The 19,704-nt window shown below is 57.3% G+C and overlaps 1 protein-coding gene across 1 annotated transcript in view; it reads left to right on the top strand.

Annotated features, from left to right (window-relative positions):
• Nucleotides 1-19,704, top strand: part of KCNT1 (potassium sodium-activated channel subfamily T member 1) — an 82,683-nt gene extending 62,979 nt beyond the window's left edge. The window contains exons 6-31 of the mRNA XM_026062078.1: nucleotides 606-654; nucleotides 1,572-1,631; nucleotides 2,165-2,239; nucleotides 2,495-2,578; nucleotides 3,055-3,149; nucleotides 5,055-5,235; nucleotides 6,223-6,387; nucleotides 7,035-7,171; nucleotides 7,768-7,831; nucleotides 8,368-8,476; nucleotides 9,414-9,522; nucleotides 10,525-10,674; nucleotides 10,967-11,205; nucleotides 12,064-12,280; nucleotides 12,599-12,704; nucleotides 12,849-13,021; nucleotides 13,267-13,338; nucleotides 13,743-13,877; nucleotides 14,158-14,269; nucleotides 14,694-14,795; nucleotides 15,109-15,192; nucleotides 15,606-15,734; nucleotides 16,079-16,099; nucleotides 16,965-17,268; nucleotides 19,530-19,592; nucleotides 19,697-19,704. Coding sequence (XP_025917863.1) covers nucleotides 606-654; nucleotides 1,572-1,631; nucleotides 2,165-2,239; nucleotides 2,495-2,578; nucleotides 3,055-3,149; nucleotides 5,055-5,235; nucleotides 6,223-6,387; nucleotides 7,035-7,171; nucleotides 7,768-7,831; nucleotides 8,368-8,476; nucleotides 9,414-9,522; nucleotides 10,525-10,674; nucleotides 10,967-11,205; nucleotides 12,064-12,280; nucleotides 12,599-12,704; nucleotides 12,849-13,021; nucleotides 13,267-13,338; nucleotides 13,743-13,877; nucleotides 14,158-14,269; nucleotides 14,694-14,795; nucleotides 15,109-15,192; nucleotides 15,606-15,734; nucleotides 16,079-16,099; nucleotides 16,965-17,268; nucleotides 19,530-19,592; nucleotides 19,697-19,704 — 3,043 coding nt within the window. The remainder of the gene's footprint in view (nucleotides 1-605; nucleotides 655-1,571; nucleotides 1,632-2,164; nucleotides 2,240-2,494; nucleotides 2,579-3,054; nucleotides 3,150-5,054; nucleotides 5,236-6,222; nucleotides 6,388-7,034; nucleotides 7,172-7,767; nucleotides 7,832-8,367; nucleotides 8,477-9,413; nucleotides 9,523-10,524; nucleotides 10,675-10,966; nucleotides 11,206-12,063; nucleotides 12,281-12,598; nucleotides 12,705-12,848; nucleotides 13,022-13,266; nucleotides 13,339-13,742; nucleotides 13,878-14,157; nucleotides 14,270-14,693; nucleotides 14,796-15,108; nucleotides 15,193-15,605; nucleotides 15,735-16,078; nucleotides 16,100-16,964; nucleotides 17,269-19,529; nucleotides 19,593-19,696) is intronic.

Genomic DNA, 19,704 nt, shown 5'->3' with positions numbered 1-19,704 from the left:
GCAGCGACGGCGGCCTTGCCGGCGGGAGAGCTGGACATTTTGGGCTATGATGATCCCTGTCCCCCCCCCCCCCGGAGGACATGCAGTGGGGGGGGGGGCACGGGTGAACCCCGCCACGGGTGGTGGAGGTCTGCCGTGAATCCAGCGGGCGCTCTCGGAATCGCGCCGGCCCTCCCCGCTTGCGCTTACTCCGCAAGCTCGTGGCGTTTCCCGTTCGTTGCCTGCGCGTTCCCCCCCCCCCGAGACCCGAGATGGGCCGCAGCCAGCCGGACCTTTCAAACCCCGCGCTTTGCTCCGGGCCGTTCCCAGCGCCGCCGTGAGGTGGGTCTCACCTGCTCGGGGSCTCTGCTCGCGCTCCTGCGACTGGCCCGGATTTGGGGTTTGTAACCCTGGGTTTTAAGCTGTGGTGCCTCTTCTCGCCAAGCAAACGTGCACAGAGGGTGCTGAGAGGCTGCAGCGCTGCCGTACCCGCTGCCTCGGGGAGGACCACGCTTGGCCGCCGGCGGTGCCACGCTGGGGACGTCGGCGAGGACCYGAGTTCCCCGCGCGGTGAGGGCTCTGCTAACGGGGCTGCAGCTTAGACCCGCTGTGAATTTTCCTTACAGGTCCCACATCTTCTGGGTGGATAGAAAAACGCCCCTGTGGGCTGTCCAGGTGAGTGTCCAGACCTCATGCAGAAGCATGGCAGAAGCTGTGCCATATTTGTGTCATATGGGGTTTATGCTCTGCTCTCAGCGTTTCCCTGTGCTTATTTCTGCCTGGAACAGGCAGGGAAAACAGGTTTTTTTGGTGAGTAGAAAATGAGCCGGGTCTTCCGTTCAGAGCGGCAGAACGGCCCTGGCTGAAGCTCCCAGGGGCTGGTAGGAAAGGCACATCTGCAGGAAGATAAAATCCTGTGGATGCCGTTGAGCTCTCCCCCCCTCCTGGGAGAGTCTGGCCAGGAGCCGGTGGGGCCAGGTTGGAGCCGGGGAGCTCCAGAGATGGCACTGCCTGGGGCACCGTGTCCCGACAGCTCCCACCTCCGCCCCGGCAGTAWCTCCGCTCCGGGGATTAAGGATGGTGGAGGGATGCTGCAGTCTGCACGCCCGGGCCACATGCAGTTTGTGTAATATGGGGCAATACTCCACGTGATGCATCTATATAGTCATGCCAGGATCCTGGCTCTTGTTGGTCAGACTCCCCTTGTGCTCCCTGGAGCCGGGGTTTAGCTCAGAGTCGCTCTATAGCCACTAAAATTGCCCCTTTCRCACACGTTGCTGCGGTGGCAGCTTCCCCCAGCCCAGCCCGGCGCGATGCAGCGGTGCCAGCAACGGGCTGTTTTCAAGCAGGGCAGCTCCCTCCAGAGAGATGGAAATCCTGGTTCCCGGTCTCTTCGGGGTGGCCTAGACATCTGTCGCTTGCGCATAGCAGAAGTTCATGCTTCTAACTGAAACGTTTGCAGAAAAACTGCACGAACAGGCCTAAGTCTGCGGCACTCGCAGGCTCCTCGGCGCAAAGCAGGAGGGAAGCGCTGGCGGGGTGACGAGGCRTCGAACGGACCCTGAGCAGCGTTACGCCTGTCTCTCCTGCAGGTCAGCATAGCTTTAATCAGCTTCCTGGAGACCATGCTGCTCATCTATCTCAGCTACAAGGTGAGCGCCCCGTCGGGAGCGGTCTGGCTCGCGCCGGCCGGGCGGATTCGTGCCGCTGCGTCCCAGCTGCCGGAAGCATCCTGCCATTCGTGTGCGCTCCGGAGCCACCGGAGAGGGATGGGTACCCCCAAGGGACGTCAGCCTCAGAGGCGTCTTGCAGATATCCGCGACCCTGCTCTGCTTTCTTATCCCCCCCCGAGCTATCGTGTGACTCTTAGGCAGAGCCGAGCTAGCAGTTCTCTTCTTTTTCTGCTTCGCTTGAACTTCAGAGCAGGACTACATTTTGCAAAGGCTCGCTGGGTTTTATAGTGGGCCAAAAAAAGGGCCCCTAGGTTGAAGCACTCTGAATTTCTAAAGGTTCAAGGCCTGGATCTGGAGGCTGGCCCGTTCCCGCGGTCTGTCACCAGCGTCACCTCTGCCTTCCCCCAGGCGAACGGCAGCGTCTTCCTGGCTGCTCTGAATGGGAGCCTTTCAGTTGTCCTCTAGCATATTTTTAAGCTTATTCAATTAACACTTTTTGTTTAATTCTCCAGGGGAACATCTGGGAACAGATTTTTCGCATTTCGTTCGTTCTTGAAATGATCAACACAGTGCCCTTTATTATCACGGTGAGTATTCRTGTTGACATTTTAAAGCAGCTTTAAATTTAATAAGTACTGCAGTTTTAATGGTGAAGTAAAGAAAAAAGGATGGCTGGCCAAGTATTTTAAGCTGGCAAGGAATTTTTGCTTCAGTGTTTTTCAACATAATGACTTTCTCTGGAGCGTAAGCCCAAAAACATCCTCCGTTTTCAGCTGCTTCACTGCAGTCAACTAAAACTTTAGTTTTTCAAGTCAACCTGTGAGTAACTCTTGCTTTTGTAGATATTCTGGCCTCCTTTACGGAATTTATTCATTCCCGTTTTTCTGAACTGCTGGCTTGCCAAGTATGCCCTGGAAAACATGATAGTAAGTAACCAAACATAGCCCATCCATTTCGTCCCGGCCTTTTTTGCAATAGTACTGAAAACTGCAGAAATGCCCAACAGCGCCCGCCTTTGCAGTTACGCTGGTGCCGCAGCTCTGCCGCCTTCAGGACTCTGTGGGCTCTGGGTAGGGACCAGTCCGGTGGTCGCTGGGCTGTGATAACGCAACGGGACCAGGGATACTTCCCCCGTGCCCACGTTCGCGTCTTGAGCTGTCTCTCGCAGCTCGTGCACAGGCCTGCTCCCCGCAGCGTCCCGGACGTGGGCTGGCGTCAACCGGTGCTACTCCTTACAGAAACGCACCGTCTTTTTAGAGGGCCAAATTCTGGCCTGACCTCCCCCTGTGCTGCGCTGCTGGAGCCGGCAAGACTGCGGGAGGGGGAGTGCTTTACAGAGCGCTTGACCCATAGCTCGTCTTGGCTGGCGGAACTTGGTGAGACTTCTCTTCTTTCTTCCCAGAACGACCTGCACCGAGCCATACAAAGGACCCAATCTGCGATGTTTAACCAAGTGCTCATTCTCATCTGCACCCTGCTGTGTCTCGTTTTCACAGGGTAAGTGTTGCTCTTTATGTCACTAAACTGCCCTCTTCCCAACGCATTCATTCAGGGATATCAGTGTTTTGAAACAGGGAGCAGTGATTAGAGGGACACGGAGGCCCCCAGACTGGTGGGAACTCCATGGGGCAGCTTGTGCAGCCAAGCTCTGGGGAGATGACCCCAACCGTGGAGGGATGGTGGGACGGCGTGATTTGGGAAGCCGGAGGAGGTTCTTCCTATGGCTCTGAGCACTATCTTCTAGCCTGATCCTTTAGCCTGGCAGTTTGTATGTGTTAAGAAAAGCATAACTTTAGGGCTGTTGATCAGAGCGAACTTGCAGGTCTTTGATGTCTCCCCTTCACTAATGGGACCAATCCCAGTTCCAATGAGCTGAGTGACAGTTTTGAAATCAGCAGGACTCCTGAGTCTGCTGTAACCAGGCCCCAGGCTTTCACCTCCTGTAAATTGGCTTCGGCTTGGACAGAGCTGCATTGCCGGGAGCAGCCTCCACCTCCGCAGAAGCTCAGACTCCTGCACACTGCTGCCAGTGCCACACAGCAGAGACTGTCTCAGAGCTTCTCCTTACCTTGCTTTGTTTCCCAGAACATTTAACACTAGGAAGATCAGTTCCTATTTTAGAAGCTAATTACCATCTCTAATTACATGATTTTAACAGAAACTTTTTAATTGAGCATGTCAGGATGAGGAAGTTGTCTGAGGGAGATATAGCTTATGTAAATGTAGGACTCGGAGCAGGGCAGTAATTGCCATAGAGTCAAGGGCAAAGCCAGTAATTTCCTAATGGGACACGGGTTTGGACACTGGTTCAGCTGCGATGGCTCATTCATCAAGGCCCGTTGCACTCCTGGCTCTGAACGCGCTGTTCTTCGTAAGAAGTTACCATGGTTGCTGAATTCATTTGTGTAACAGGCCACTGGGGCTCCAGCTAATTAACTGGGCCCTTTAACCTGCGCATTGCAAACAGCAAGGGCATCGTTTTGAAAAGGCGTCCTTCTCATCGTTGGGTACTCGGCTCTGAAGTAGGGCTCTTGAATTTTCCTCCGGCTCCCTTGATCTGGATTTGAAGCATGGCGTACCAATTAAACTGCTGAAAGGGCAGGAAATGGAGCTTTTAGGCTCTTGAGTCTCTGACAATAAGGACCATCTTCTCATATTAAAGACTAGTGTAATTTCTAAGCTCATCAGTACTCTTTGCCCGTAGCACCTCCTGCCCGCTGTGGCTGTAGACGTGTTTTCTTGGCCTTTGTGACAGGCCTAGACTCAGTTCCAAGGCTGCTTATGTTCAGCAAGATGCTGTTCAGCAAGACGCTTTTGAAACTGCCAGTCTGTCAGGTTACCCCGGCTGCCTAATTGAGGAGGCTCTGCAACCTTGGTTTGAAAAGGGAGCAGCACGCAGTCAGGAATGAAAGACATCACCTGCCTCCTGCTTGCTGAAGAGCCTCAGGCCTAGAAGTGAGAGCCCTTCATGTGGGCTGAGTCCCTCCAGAAGCTGACTGGGATGGTTGGTTGCATCCTTGTTTTATTTTTTTTGCAATACTCAGTTAATCAGCGAAGCCAGACATCAGGTGATGTTCGACATGCTGTTCATGACATGGCTTTCTTGTGAAGGAGCCGGGACCTAGACTCTCTGGTAGTATTTTGGTGAGCAGCTAAGTCTAACTCTTTAATCTGTAAGTGCCATTATTTGGATCGTTTTTTGCTGGTRATGTAAATCCACTGCTGATGCTGACCACGTTACAGACAAATTTCTTCCAAGGAAATAGATGTAAGTCACCTTCTAAGGTTCCCCATTGACTTCAGCGGGAGTTAAGGGCGCACTGCGTGTCCCAAGGGCTGGGAAGCTCATGCTTCCAGGAGGGCTGTACAGAGGTTGAAGTGACATGTGCTTCCCTCCTCCAGGACCTGTGGCATCCAGCATTTAGAAAGAGCAGGAGAGAAGCTCTCCCTTTTCAAGTCCTTCTATTTCTGCATCGTCACCTTTTCCACCGTGGGCTACGGAGATGTGACACCGAAGATCTGGCCTTCCCAGCTCCTGGTCGTTATAATGATTTGCGTCGCCCTTGTTGTGCTGCCCCTCCAGGTGAGACCTACCGGCTGTGGGAGCAGAGGGGTGTAGAGCTCGCGTTAAACACAGTGACATACGCGGTGGCGTGGCTCGTATGCGGCTTCGGCTGGAGAGAGCTTTCCAGCTGCCTGATGCTGTGATTAGCAGCCAGCACTGGTAAAATGCAGAGGAGACAGAGGCAAGCTCAGCCATGCCACCGAGGGGATTTAATTTTCGCTGTGTTGAAAATCTGTCACAACGCAGTTGAGCCCTGCTGGTTGATGTATGGCGTTTGGGAGAAAACAAAGCCTCGCTGCCAGTCCTGGCCATGGCAATGGCAGAGCAGCAGCCCTGAGCGGTCCCTTTCCACCTGGACATTGGTTGAGGGACCGAGGAGGCCTCCTTGGGAAAGGCTTCTGATGGGACTTGATAGCAAAAGCCTATTTCTTGCTCTCCTTCAAAAGAACAAGCCAAAAGCTGGTGTATTTTATCAGGCTATATCTTGTTCACAATCCCCTGGAAAAGCAACCAGATGCCAGGTTGAGCTGGAGCTGTGGTGGTGGGTGGCCGGGCTGGGATGACCATGTCGGAAAGATGGCTGGCTGAAAGACAGACCGCTGTGGGGAGTCACCAGAAACGCGTGAAGCACGCTGTCCATGCAGGCCTGTGCACTTACACCTCTGTGTCCGTTTGTCCTTCGGTGTTTCCTGGAAGGAAACCTTTTCCAGTCAGTGTTTGCACGTGCCCCTTGGTGAATGTGTGCGCGTTGCCCACCCGTGTACCTGTTGGTCTGTGCACACCCACACTCCACTTCTGTATGTCAGGTACCTGCCCGTGTCTTGGCAGTTGGTGTTCTTGTATATAATTACCTGCTCTTCCTTTCCTTGCAGCTGCTGTTGCCGTCCCCGAATCCATAAAGTGTTATAACTCCAGGAACGAGAAGCAGCCGCTGCCGTTGCGAGGAACGGGCGCCGCAGGTGCTCCCTGCCTCCAGGGAAATAAGCTGTCTGCCTTTGTTTGCAGTTCGAGGAGCTCGTGTACCTGTGGATGGAGCGGCAGAAATCGGGGGGGAATTACAGCCGCCACCGCGCCCAGACGGAGAAGCACGTTGTGCTGTGCGTCAGCTCGCTCAAGATTGACCTCCTCATGGACTTCCTCAACGAGTTCTACGCCCATCCGCGCCTGCAGGTAGGGCCYGGCCGCCGCTTTGCCATGCACCTCTTCTACACTACTGCGTAAGCACACTGAGAGAGCCTAGACAGACTGTTTAAATGTAAGGATTTTACTTAATGTGGTATCTTGCATAGAAACAGAACGCGTAACTGTTGAGTCTCACTGGGATTTACCCAGCTCTAAGTGGAATATCCTCAGGTAATGAGTGATCTCCTAGCAAATGCCTGTACCTTTCAGGCTCTCCAGGACAAGAGCATCACAGATGCATTTTAGATTTGCGTTTCATTCCAAAATCAATACACACTTCATTACTGTCACTCAGCCTTGATTCCATACATTCAATCTATACAATCCTGTTCATTTCTCTAATTGCAAGTGGTTCCACTTAGCTGTGGCTGTGCGGCTCTTTCGTACCTCCGTAGTCAGATGTGCATGCACTGGATTTGTCATGCAGAATGGGGAGGAGAAGATGGTGTTATGTTTTTCATGACCCTTGCAAGACCCTAGAGCAGGCGCAGGTGGTATTAGGGCACTAGGAGCAAGTACCAAAAGCCCCGGAGGACTTGCTTGCTCAGGCAGCAAAAYGCTGTGTCTCAGCTCCTTCAGACAGGCGTGCAAGGCACTGCCCGCCAGGCAAACCAACGCGAGCCTCTCTCTTTCAGGATTACTACGTGGTGATACTTTGTCCAACAGAGATGGATATCCAGGTGCGGCGGGTCCTCCAGATTCCTCTGTGGTCGCAGCGAGTGATTTACCTCCAGGGCTCGGCGCTGAAGGACCAGGATCTCATGAGAGCCAAGTGAGCCGAGCGGYGTGCCGGGAGCCTGCCCGGGATGGGGTCTGGGACCTGAGCGAGGCCAGCAAAGTCAGGAAACCCTGGAGCCGCAGCCCCGTCTCCCCGCCACGTCCTGCCCCACCGTGCCCCCTTCCTGCGGCACGGCAGAGCCTTTTCCTGGTGTTTCCCCCAAGTTCCCGCGCGTGGGAGGGCTCCTCCAGCCCCGGCACAAGAGCTTTGGCTGAGCCCTGGCCACTGGGACTCGCCGCTCAGCCCTGCCCCAGCTCTGTCTGGGCCTGAAATTTGGGTAGCTGAAACATGTATTCCTCCTTTCTTAAGACTGCACGTTCCCCTGTGGCCTCCTCTCTCCCGCATGCTGGCACGTGCAGCTTTTCTTGGCTTTCGGGGTCTTTCTCCACTGTCTCGGAAACCTCTCTTGGATTTCTGTGCTTCGCCTGGGCTCTGCCTGCTCAGGCCTGGTTGGAAAAATGACATTTTAATTCCGCATGGAGCAGCAGAAGGGAGGAAGGGGAGTCTCAGTGGAGCGCCTCTGGCTGGGGGTGTAGACAGCGCCGCGCCGGCTCCGCGCGCTTCCCGCGGTCACTGCTCTGTGTTTGCAGGATGGACAACGGAGAAGCCTGTTTCATCCTCAGCAGCCGAAACGAGGTGGACCGCACGGCGGCGGTAAGGCGACGCYGGGGTATCGGACAGTCGGAGATTTTCTTTTTTAAGGCCAGAAGCAGTGGGGTGGCGGCTGCRTGTCAGTTCTGTGCAGTGGGGCAGCAGCAAGACCCCGAGCTCTCCCTCCRCTGATGCTTTGCTCTGCCGTGCTTAACACGGCTGGAGCAGCATCCCTGCGGGCAGCGAGCAATTGCTGCGGAAYGCTGCCTGCTCCGGCCGGGGTTTCGCAGCTCCCGTCGCCGCAGAGCAGCTCCCCGGCAGCCTCCGGGTTTAGCGCGGGTGCTTTGCCGTGGCGCACACTTAGCGCCCAGGGTCAGCCCCAGGCAGGCTGCGCTCCCTTCGCGTTCACGGTTTCGTGCCGGTGCTGGGCTCGGGGAGCGGGCGAGGGCAGTTATTCCCACTGCTGCCGGTGGGAAGTGGGCGTTTCGAGAGACCTTGCTGGCATCTCTCTCCGTGGTGGCAGGGTCGCTTTAGAGTCAGTCTCAATCTTGGTAGAAATAAGCTGTCGGGTTGCAGTTCTTGCTTTTCTCTTTCCTTAGGACCATCAGACCATCTTGAGAGCTTGGGCTGTGAAAGATTTTGCTCCAAACTGTCCTCTCTACGTTCAGATCCTGAAGCCTGAGAACAAGTTTCACGTCAAGTTTGCTGGTGAGTGTCAGGGCTGTGGGTCCGGGTGGGGGCAGCCGGGACGCACGGCCGGGGCCGGGGCTGTTTGAGTGTCCTGGGATCTCCTTCCTGCTTGTCCTCCCAGTGTCTTTGGGCCTCAGGGGAGATATTTCAGGACTTTCAGCCCCTTTCTTTTCCCAAGGCGCCCGCTGAAGGTTAGATCCATTAGTGGCGTTAATGAGCCACTGGCAGGGGCCAGCGGGAGGGTCGAGCCCTGGGCTGGCCCAAGGCAGGTCAGATAGGTATAGACCAGGTCGATGTAAACCCAAATTTCTGTGCCTGGAAAGCTCTGGGTAGCGCAGAGCCTGTCATCGGTGCAGGCCCTGYTTTCGGGGACCGTGGCGCCTTGGGTGTCCACCCTGCCATGGGGTGACCGCGTCCCTGCGCTCCTCCGCGGGTGCAGGTTGGTCTCTCAATCCCGCTCCCCATCCGCCAGCTCGCCGGGCAACAAGGGCGGCATCCGGCCTCCCATCAAATCCGTTATCACGTCCTTTTGGGGCTCTAATCATTCTTTAAAGAGAATAATTGTCTGTTGAACAGAGCTAACGAGGCAGCCAGGACAGAGCAGGGTGGCCCCGGGCATTGCACCAGCTGCGGCGGGGGCCTGGATGGGGCCGCGTTCGCTCGGCAGGTTTCCATCCCGCGCGCCTCCTTTTTCCTCTCTGCATTAACCCGGTTCGCGTTGTTCCCCGCACGTTGTTCGCGGCGGGGCTTTTGATCAGCCGAAAGCCTCCGCGGCGCTGCTGGGAGACGAGAGCCGTGCTCAGCTGCAGCTCCCCTGCCGGGCTGCCGCGGACGGCTGCTCCCGCGGCTGCTCCCGCTGCTGCTCCCACGGACCCGGGAACCGCCGCTCCCTCCGCGTGGGGCAGGGAAACGCGGCGCTGCCGGCTCCAACCACCCCCCCGCTGCTTCGTTCCAGATCACGTCGTCTGCGAGGAGGAGTGCAAATACGCCATGCTGGCCCTGAACTGCGTCTGCCCCGCCACCTCCACCCTCATCACGCTGCTGGTGCACACCTCCCGCGGACAGTGAGTGCCCCGCCGGCTCGTTAGCCTGCCCCGCCGGCTCGTTAGCCTGCCCCGGCCCCCAGGGAGACGGGCCCCAGCCGCCAGGTTTCGGTCCGGTCTATGCCAACCTCTGCTCGGCGCGTGGGAAAGCTGAGCCCGGGGGCGCAGGGCCAGGGTGCAGCACCCGCAGGAGCGCCGCAGCCCATCGAGGGCAAAAGGAGCTGTTGCAGGGGAGCATCTCAATGCAGATGTGCCCGAAATCTTGGTGTCGGCCAGCTCAGGGGCTCCTGCGAGAAAGCACCACCTCCCCGTCATCCCGTTTCATCTCCTCCCGGCCCTGGGGTAGTTGCAGCCCGGAGAGGAGAGTCTGGCCGTTTTTGTGGAATTGACCTTTCCCGAGGCTGTGAATAAAATGCCTTGTTTATGCTGGCATGACCCGGCTGATGGGAAGCTTCATGGACCGCCCCTGCCAAGCCAGGCCCTGCAGATGACGTGCAGCAGGAGGTGGCTCGGCCCCGCAGCACGTGCTGCGGYGGGGTGGATCCCTTCGGTCCCTGGCACAACTTGCTGCATTTTGAGTTGCGTGAAATCAGAGAGTTATGAAACACCCTTCCTAGAAGAGCGTGCGCCCCACGCTCGGAGCTGTTTGCCAACATTTGCTCTCAGCTCCACTTCTGCAGCTCCCCCCGGGAGCTTTCATTAAATAAAAAGGCACTTAAAAATCAGAAATTAAAATGAGATCATCCTTAGCCTGGAAACACTGACAGCTTATTGAAACACATTGCTATAATCTTATTGCTGTTGGTCTAAAATGCAGCCTCATCGCTTATTAGTGCTGCTGTCGGCCAGTTCTCCGTCCAGGAGCGAGCCCGGAGCGGTGCAGCCTTGGCATGGCCGGAGGGAGGTCTGGGGTTGGGGAAACCTGGGGCCCTGGCCCCAACTCCTCCTTCTGCCCGGTGTCTCAGGCACTGGGGACAGTGCAGGGACACCGCGTGATGCCCCCGGTCACCGTGTCGCCTGCAGGGAGGGCCAGGAGTCCCCGGAGCAGTGGCAGAGGATGTACGGGCGCTGCTCGGGCAACGAGGTCTACCACATCCGCATGGGCGACAGCAAGTTCTTCATGGAGTACGAGGGCAAGAGCTTCACCTATGCCGCCTTCCACGCACACAAGAAGTGAGCGCATGTGGGTCTGCAGCTGCGGGGCACGACGGGGTGATGGCAGGGGCTGATCACCCTCGCTGGAGGGGTGGAAAGCTTTGGGAAAGACCTCAGGCTCCAGGGGCTTTGCAGGGGGTCAGAGCATGTTTGCTCCTCTCTGGCCTTGCCTTGGAGAGCAGGGCTGGGTGGGGACCCACTTTCTGCCATCCTGGGGTCAGTGCTGGGAGCTGGAAAGTGCTCTGAGGTCCTTTCTGCAAGCCTCCTGATAAGGCTTTCCTTGAATGCCCGCGTCCTGCTCCTGCCCCAGGTACGGTGTCTGCTTGATCGGCATCCGGCGGGAGGATAACAAGAGCATCCTGCTGAACCCGGGGCCGCGGCACATCATGGCAGCGTCCGACACCTGCTTCTACATCAACATCACCAAGGAGGAGAACTCTGCCTTCATCTTCAAGCAGGAGGAGAAGCAGAAGAAGAAGGGCTTTGCGGGCAGGGGTGTCTACGACGGCCCTTCGCGCCTGCCCGTGCACAGCATCATCGCGAGCATGGGTGAGTGCCGCCGGCCGCCCGCACCACAAATGGAAAATAAATGAGCCAGCAGCACCCGGCTCTGGCTGGTGGTGAGGAAAGCTGCTGTGTACGTCCCCCCCTTGTCCAGCCCGGCCGTGGCCTCCCCATCCGCACAAGGCAGACAGGGCTCTGCACCGTGCAGCTTGGATGCTCTCAGCAAGCCCAAATACTGTTATTAAAGCTCGTGACGACCATTATCATTAATGGTGTTTGTCTGCATAAATCCCCCAAGCCCTGGCTAGAGAATAAGTGCTGTTGGCCCCATCTTAAATCATGCTTATGATTCATAACGTGATGAATAGCATAGTTTGCTCTGCAGCGAGCGGTGCTTTTTGTCGAATGAAAAATATAATGAGTCATTACTTCCAATTTGTATCTGGGGAGACCAAATTTGGGGGTTGTCTGGAGAGGCTGAGCTACAATAGCAGATTATATTTCAGGCAAATAATTTATGCATTTATACTCAGGAGCATCAATTTGCATAGATTATCCCACAGCGAGCTGCAGAGCGCTTTGCTGAACAGTGTTAGTCAACGTTCTCGTTATGTGGCTCGTTCTCAGAGGGACCTTTCTCAAAAGTATAACGAGAGAGAGAAACTGTGCAAGTACAAGTAGGTCAGTTGTATTCAGCTGGTTGGCTGGTAATAGGGGTGAGCGGGCCGAACGCCTGCCCTTTGTTTGCTGTGAAATTCACAGCTTTTGTAACCACCTAAAAACAACTGTTTGATGAAGACTGAGATGAGGCTCTTGGCTGTGGTTTCCAACTGTGACTATCGGTTTGATGGTCCCATTCGATGCCTCATAGAGCCCCTCGCTATGCTCCCTTCCCCGTCCCAGGTACAGTAGCCATGGACCTGCAAAACACTGAGTGTCGCCCCATCAACAGCAGCAAGCTGGCRCTGCCAGCCGAGAACGGCGCGGGCACCCGGCGGCCCAGCATCGCCCCTGTCCTCGAGCTGGCGGATACCTCCTCCCTGCTGCCCTGCGACCTGCTCAGCGACCAGTCGGAGGACGAGATGACGCAGTCGGACGAGGAGGGCTCGGCGGTTGTGGAGTGAGTTGCCTTTATTCGACGTGGCTGTGCCTCGTTTCGGAGAGCCGCGTTGCCGATGTTTGGCTTTGGTGAAGCTGAGCCCAGCACCACTGATGCAGAAACATAAGTGATGCTATTGCAGGGCATCCCCTGCAATCCCCTGTATATGTATTCTGGAAGTTTTCCAACTGCTGTGGGAGAGCTGTGCAAAGCATTCATCTGTGGTGGGCTTGAATCCTGCCTCTGCTGCTTCGGAACCTGTTTCCAAGTCTCTGATTCTGGTATGCATGGAAAACTCTCTCCGTGACCTTATACCGCTGGATTTTCTTTCTGTTGCAGGTATGTAAAAGGCTACCCGCCAAACTCCCCGTACATTGGGAGCTCACCAACGTTGTGCCACCTTCTACCCGAGAAAGCGCCTTTCTGCTGCCTGCGGTTGGACAAGGTGCGAAGCAGAAGGGCTGGATGAGGGCAGCTCCCTCCCTCCGGGAGCGGGGCGCCTCCTTGTCCCAAATTGCCAAGGTTTAGGGTCAGAATGGGCAGCTGCAAGCTGAGCACCGAATCCTTGCGCTTTCTCGTCTCTGCACAGGGCTGCAAACACAACAGCTTCGAAGATGCCAAGGCCTACGGGTTTAAGAACAAACTGATTATAGTTTCGGCAGAGACTGCTGGCAATGGACTGTACAACTTCATTGTCCCCCTTCGTGCATACTATCGGTCCCGCAAAGAGCTAAACCCGATTGTATTGCTTCTGGACAACAAGCAAGTACTTCTCTGTGGATGTTTCCCATGGCACCAAGCCCTTCCCTGTATTCCCCTGGGTGTTTCACACTGTGTGGGAACGGGAGAGTGGGGTGTCGAGGGGCAGTACCGCTGCTACGGTGTCGTGCCTCTAGTACGGCACATTCATCCAATGGGCCTGGGAACTCTCGTGTGAGTTTGTGTGCGGTAACTTTGCCGCTCGCAGATTTGCTGAACTGCCCTGCTTTTTGTCGCTCTTCTTCCAGGCCAGAGCATCACTTTCTGGAAGCCATCTGTTGTTTCCCAATGGTTTACTACATGGAAGGCACGATTGATAAGTAGGTGTTTCTGTTGTTACTTATGGTGCTGTCTAAATGTGCAGTGTTTGCCCCAAGCTCAACGTCTTCATTCCCATGGTAGTGAGGGAAGAGAGGCGCCTGCAGCCCTTCAGCCATCCCATGCCTTGAGGAGCCCCAGGGTTAGCTGCCTCGTAGAGCTTACCGCACCGCGAGCTCTTGGGTTGGCCAACTGACCCTGGGAGAGGAGAGCAGGGAAAGAGCTTGTGGGTGAGAGTAGTCTGGGCTTGGTCTAGCCTTCCTCCCCGGAGGATTCCTGAGCGAGGGGCTGTGATTTCCTAGGCTTTCTTCCCAGGCCCCATCTCTGTGGCACGCTCGCAGAGGGCTGCTCCCGCGGGTCCTTTCTGAGGGGGTGACTCTGCGCTCTTCTCTTTGGGACCCGCCAGCCTGGACAGCTTGCTGCAGTGTGGGATCATCTACGCGGACAACCTGGTGGTCGTGGACAAAGAGAGCACCATGAGCGCTGAAGAGGACTACATGGCGGATGCAAAGACGATTGTCAACGTCCAGACGATGTTCAGGTGAGACATGACCGCGGCGCTGGCTCTGTCACAGGCGCTTGCCTCTCCTGGGAGCAAGACAAGGAAGGGCGAAGGGAGGTGGTGATGATGGGGAGCGTGTCCTGTCTGCATTTGGGCTCACACTAGGGAACAGCAGTCTAATCCCCAGCCTATTTCTGAACTCAGACAGGCACAAGGATGGTTTTATCTTCCTCAGGCTACTCTCAAAGCTTTAAATGCTTAAAGCCCTCCATTTCTGAGCAAGCTGCAGGACAGACAACAGGGCTCTTTCCCATTGCAGGCTCTTCCCCAGCCTCAGCATTATCACAGAGCTGACCCACCCCTCCAACATGAGATTCATGCAGTTCAGAGCAAAGGACAGTTACTCCTTGGCCCTTTCCAAGCTAGAAAAGGTAAGAGAAAGTCTTTCTCTCTGCATGCTTGAGTTCGGAAAGCTAAGAGTAATTAATTTAGAGCTCTTCATGGTCTTGTGCTCTCCTGCACACTGCAGCTACCATAGTAAAGGTGCATCTGTCCCAGATAAGCTGCAGCAAACAAATGTGTGGGCAATTGATCCTTGGGCTGTCTGCATCCTTCCGTTTACTTATCTATTTATTTGGTGGCTGGAATTTGTGCTGTTTGGCCTACTGTTGAGTTGGGAACATTGCAGTGAGCGCCCAAAAATCAGAGCAAGAGCAGGGAAGCTCTGAAGTCTGTGAGCTGGGGAGGCTGCATGGTTTTGCTCAGTTAAATGCACTGGAGGGATGTGACCAAACCGCTGCTGGCAGCCCCGGTCCGGGGACGCTTACTCCTCCTCTGCGCCCCTTCTGCTTCCAGAAAGAGCGCGAAAACGGCTCTAACCTGGCGTTCATGTTCCGTCTCCCCTTCGCCGCCGGCAGGGTCTTCAGCATCAGCATGTTGGACACGTTGCTCTACCAGGTGAGACTGTGGCTGGCTGGGCTGTGGTGTGGAGGTGCCGGGGAGCAGGTTCCCCTGGGCAAGGGAGACACAGGAAAGGGCCCCAGGTGCCAGGGCACCTTCTGTTGTTGTTATTATTATTATTATTATTATTAGCAATTTCCATTGCTTAGAGCACATTCAGGCAGGTCAGTCTGCCTCCATGACGGGCACGAGGTTAGGGCACGCTGCAGATGAGACCGCGCTACCTCCCATGCCGTCAGGGCTCGGGATGAGCCAGGGAATAACTGGACAAATCTTTTCTGTGGCTTCTTGTCCAAATGTCTCCCGCCAGTCGTTCGTGAAGGACTACATGATCACCATCACCAGGTTGCTGCTGGGCCTCGACACCACGCCGGGCTCGGGCTATCTCTGTGCGGTAGGTGCCGAGTTTCCATGTGTTGAAACCTGCACACTCGGGTGCCCTGTGTGTGGGCATGGGATGCGTCCAAGGGGCCGGAGCTGTGACCTGAAACGGGGTAGAGACCGTGCCCTCTTCCCGCCTGGACACCAGCCGGCTGTTGTAGCCTCTGGGCAGGAGGCAAAATTGTGCAGAAGAGGCTGGTCCGTCGCTCCCCCATGTTGCATGTGGGGGATCCCAGGGCCCCGATGGCCTCCTCTCCGACGGCTGAGGCAAGAAATTGCCCCTGGTCTTCTCGTGGAATCCTGCTTATTTTGGGGTCTGAAACTGATGGGTTTGGGGGAAGCTCGGAAGCAGCTTTCAGCACCGTGCTGTTGCTCAAAGAGCTGTGCACAGCTAAAAATGGGTGATTTTTGTCCTTTTTTGCTCAGATGAAAATCACTGAGGACGACCTGTGGATCCGGACGTACGGCCGCCTCTTCCAGAAGCTCTGCTCATCCAGTGCCGAGATTCCCATCGGGATTTACAGAACGGAGTCGCACATGTTCGCAACCTCTGAGGTGAGTGGCTCGGGCAGCAGAGCAGGACGGCGCCCGGCCGGGACGTCGCTGCCCAAACGCGGTCGGCGAGGCCGGCCAGCCCCGTCCGCTCTGACCCAGTGACGCTGCCGAAACGGCGGTGGGGGACCAGGGAAGGTGAAGTCCCACCGTTGCTTCGTTAGCGGTCCGCGTCTGCATTATTGCTGGAGCGGGGCTGGTTCCCCGACGGGGACGAGCTGGGCCGGGGCGGGCGCTCCGCTCTCGGCGCGCTTCGCCGGCGCGCTGCAGGCGAGCGGGGCTGGTTTCGTGAACCTGTGGTGACACCGTTCTTTCTTTCTTTTTTTTTTTTTCGACCCCAAATGCAGCCTCACGACATCAGAGCGCAGGTGAGGAGCGTTTGCATCCAGCCTTTGGGCGCTTGGTTGGTGGCTGGGAATTTGCTTTGGGTTTTAACACTGCTTAATGCTGAGTCAGCTGAAGAGAAGCTGTTCTACCAAGCTGGTGACGCTTGTGGGAGAGCAGGGGGGAAGCGCCAAGCCGGGCGGCCGCGAGCCAAGTCCCCCGCGCTGCCCTGGCGTGCCTGGGTCCGCGGCTCTCCGGCTCCGCGCGCGGCGGGAGTCCCCTGCAGCTCCGGGCTGTAACGCGCTGGGATAAGGAGCGGGGAAGTGAACCAGCCTCAGCTTTAGCTGCGTTCGGTTTTAAGTGCTGGGCAGAAGCTTTGTAGAAAGCAGCTTCAAGGAGCTGAGAGTTGACATTTAATTAAATGCAATCCACTTCGTCGTTAGAGGTAAAACCGCTCGATTAAGAAATTGGTGCCTACCGGCGGGGCTTGCTCCGTCACAGAGGTGGCGGCGCGTCTGCTGTGAGACGGCGCGGAGGAAGGCCACGGCAGCTCTGTTCCTCGGGCAACCGAGGGATAACCTTGTTACAGCAGACGTCAGCTGCCCATTACCCTCCACGTTATATTACGTTTGTTATTTTTATCCCAAATTTGCTGTCCAGATAGTTCTAGTAGTACAGAGACGATGCGCTAGGAGAGTACGCATGGATCAGAGATAGGAAATACGCTCTTTTTGGCCAGGACGTTGAAGTATGGTCATTCCCAAGGAAGGGAGGGCGAGGTCCATCGCAAGGGAAGGTGCTCGCAGCACGGCGAGGTCTGGGGGATGGCGGTGTCCGGCCGCGGGCTCCTGGGCGAGCGTGCCCCAAGCGCGGTCCCCGTGCCCCCCCCATGACCTGCTGGTCTTCCAGTCACAGATCTCCATCAACGTGGAGGACTGCGAGGACACCAAGGACGTGAAGGAGCACTGGGGCATCAAGACGGGCCACCACAGGAACTCGTGCTCGAGCGACCAGTCGGAGCACCCGCTGCTGCGGCGCAAGAGCATGCAGTGGGCCCGCCGCCTGAGCCGGAAGGGCAACAAGCACGCCAGCAAGACCGCCGAGTGGATCAGCCAGCAGCGCCTGAGCCTCTACCGGCGCTCCGAGCGGCAGGAGCTCTCCGAGCTCGTCAAAAACCGCATGAAACACCTGGGCTTGCCCACGACGGGGTACGGTAAGTACCGTCCGGTCGCGCTTCTCGTTAGCGGCCGCTGCGGTGCTGYGTCCCCGTCGCGGGCGGATCAGGTAACCTCGCGTCCAGCCCGGCCCGAGCAGACGCTTTCCGGACCGGTGTCTCCAAAGCGGAGCCTYGTCCCCCGGCTTGCTCATGCTCCTGCAGCGATAGCGCCTTCCAACCTAGGCRTCCCCGTAGCTGACAGCTGGTCGCCTGTAAATGCCCACGGCCTTCAGGCAGCAACGTTCATTTCAGGGCGCGGGGACAACTCCGCGCCGGCGTTTGCACCTGCAGTACATCTCTCGCTGCTGCCTGCAGAGGGATCGAGAGCATTGAACAGCCTTGGATTGCAATGCACGGTCTCACGCGCTCGCTTTCTGGCCTTGCAGAAACTGGTGCCCAAGGGCAGAGCGACCCGCGAGCCGGGTCAGCCCTTCGCAAAGCGCCGCTGCCCCCGAGCCCCATCCCACCACGTTGCAGGGAGAGAGGAAACCTTGGGAGCTGGTGCAAACCGCCCCCCCCCTTCTCTTAGAGATCTTAATCCGTCATCAAATTCTTTTATGGAAAACGTTTCCGTAGCTCCAGGGCTGAGTGGTTTGCTTCATTCTGTGCAAAACCAGTCTCTCGCACTGTGAAGTGGGTGCTGTATGGTGTCGTGGCGTCAGCAGAGCGCAGGATCCCTCTGTGCAGCCGCATTTCTTTCGTTTCTTTTTAACCGGACTGTCGATGCCAGAGTCTGTCTCTCCCCTCGGACCATCCTTTGGTTACGGTGAAGTCTTTAGCCCACAGCTTTCTTGGTTTGTTTGGTTTTTTTTTTTTCCCTTTCTTTCTTTCTTTCTTTTAAGCCATCCTGTGCTGCTGCCTGTTTGCCTCCATGCTAGAAGAGCTCCCCCCGCCCGCCGTGCCCCGGCGGCCCCCTGCCCGCACGTGTGCATGCACACACACGCGCGCGTGCACGCTCGGTGGCCCCGGCGCCGCGCGAGGGAGGGGACCCAGCCGGGGGACGGGGCCGCGGGACCCTCGCTTTGCATTTCTGCAGGAATTGGGGGTTTTTTTGAACTCACACGTCGGCTTGTCCTTTGCAGCGGGGGGGAAAGGTGAACACCTGCAGCGCGGGGAGGGGTTTGGAGCTGCAGGGCGACCAGGGGCTCGCTTCCTCCCCGGAAAGAGGGCTGCTCCGTGGCGGATAAAAGCAGGAAAATCCCGGCCCGTTCTGCGAGGCCCCCTCCAAATTCGGGAGCTCTGCAGGGTGGCTGGGCTTGCCGTGTCCCCTCCACGGGACGACGTTCCGGTGACCGTGTTTAATTCACACAGCCGAAACTCCAGCGGGAGCCCAGGAACGCGCTCCCAGAGCTCGCTGGCGGCCCTGCAGCCTGCCGGGGGGGCGCTTGCAGCGAGGCAGCTGCTGCTTTCCGCCCGCTTCGCTGGCCCCCAGAGTTCCTGCTCCTTATCCTGGGGGCCTCCCGGCTGCCGTTACTCCGCTTCCGAGGCCGGAGCCCTGGGCACGGCGTTGACTTTGGCGAAACGCCGGCGCAGGCAGCCCGACCGTTTGCTGTACCCGGTTGAGAAGCGTGGGAAACCCCAGCCCGGCCGAGCGCTCCCGCTGCGCAGTCCCGGGATGCAGCACCGGCCGCATCGCCTGCTGGGTGGGAGCCCAGCTCGAGGGCTCCCACCCCGAAATCGCCACCTCTGGGGAGCCCCAGGAGCTGCTGTCGGAAGCAGCTCCGCGCCGGCGCCCTTGCTGGCTGTGCCCGTGCCATCCCGCCAGGAAGGGCTCGGATTCGCACACTCCCGTCTCCAAAATTCATTGGGAGAACGCCAAAGTTCGAGCCGTTCCTCTGGGCCAACCCAGCAAGTTCTGGCTGAAGCCGAGGGAGGGAGCTCCTGCAAGGCAGCCGGAGCGGGCAGGATCCGTCCCCTCCGATCCGGAGGGGAGTGTGTGTGTCGGGAGCCGCAGGAAGCCGGGCGGCGGGGGGGGGACGGACGCGCAGCCATGCGTCCGGGGACGCTCCGCGGAGCCGCTGGCCCGGCGGCGCCCGGCTGCGCTCGGTGCTCGGGGCGCTTTCACGGCGCGCGAGCCGCGGGCGTCCGGAGGTGCGCGGCGCCGGGGATGGACGCGCCCCTCTCCCCCTTCCCCTGAGCTTTTGCCCCTTTTATCGCTGAAGCGCAGGAGCTCGTCTCCGATACTTGCCAGACCGCGGCTTGCTGACCTCTCTCTCTCTCTCTGTTTATGTCTGTGCCTCTCCCTGTATGTTCTGTAGAGGATGTAGCAAATTTAACAGCCAGTGATGTGATGAATCGGGTAAACCTGGGATATTTGCAAGGTAATTCCCTTTCCCTGGGAGTCACGCGTGACTCACGGCGTGCAGCGGACAACAAGATCATGCCAGCTCAGCCTAATCCACACCCTTGCCCGTTTTCACCTTAGATATTTGA

Source organism: Apteryx rowi, unplaced genomic scaffold (genome assembly GCF_003343035.1).
Source record: "Apteryx rowi isolate R43461 unplaced genomic scaffold, aptRow1 scaffold_19, whole genome shotgun sequence".
Lineage (NCBI taxonomy): Eukaryota > Metazoa > Chordata > Aves > Apterygiformes > Apterygidae > Apteryx > Apteryx rowi.
Note: the sequence above shows the minus strand (reverse complement) of the source record. Positions and strands in the feature narration are given on the sequence as shown.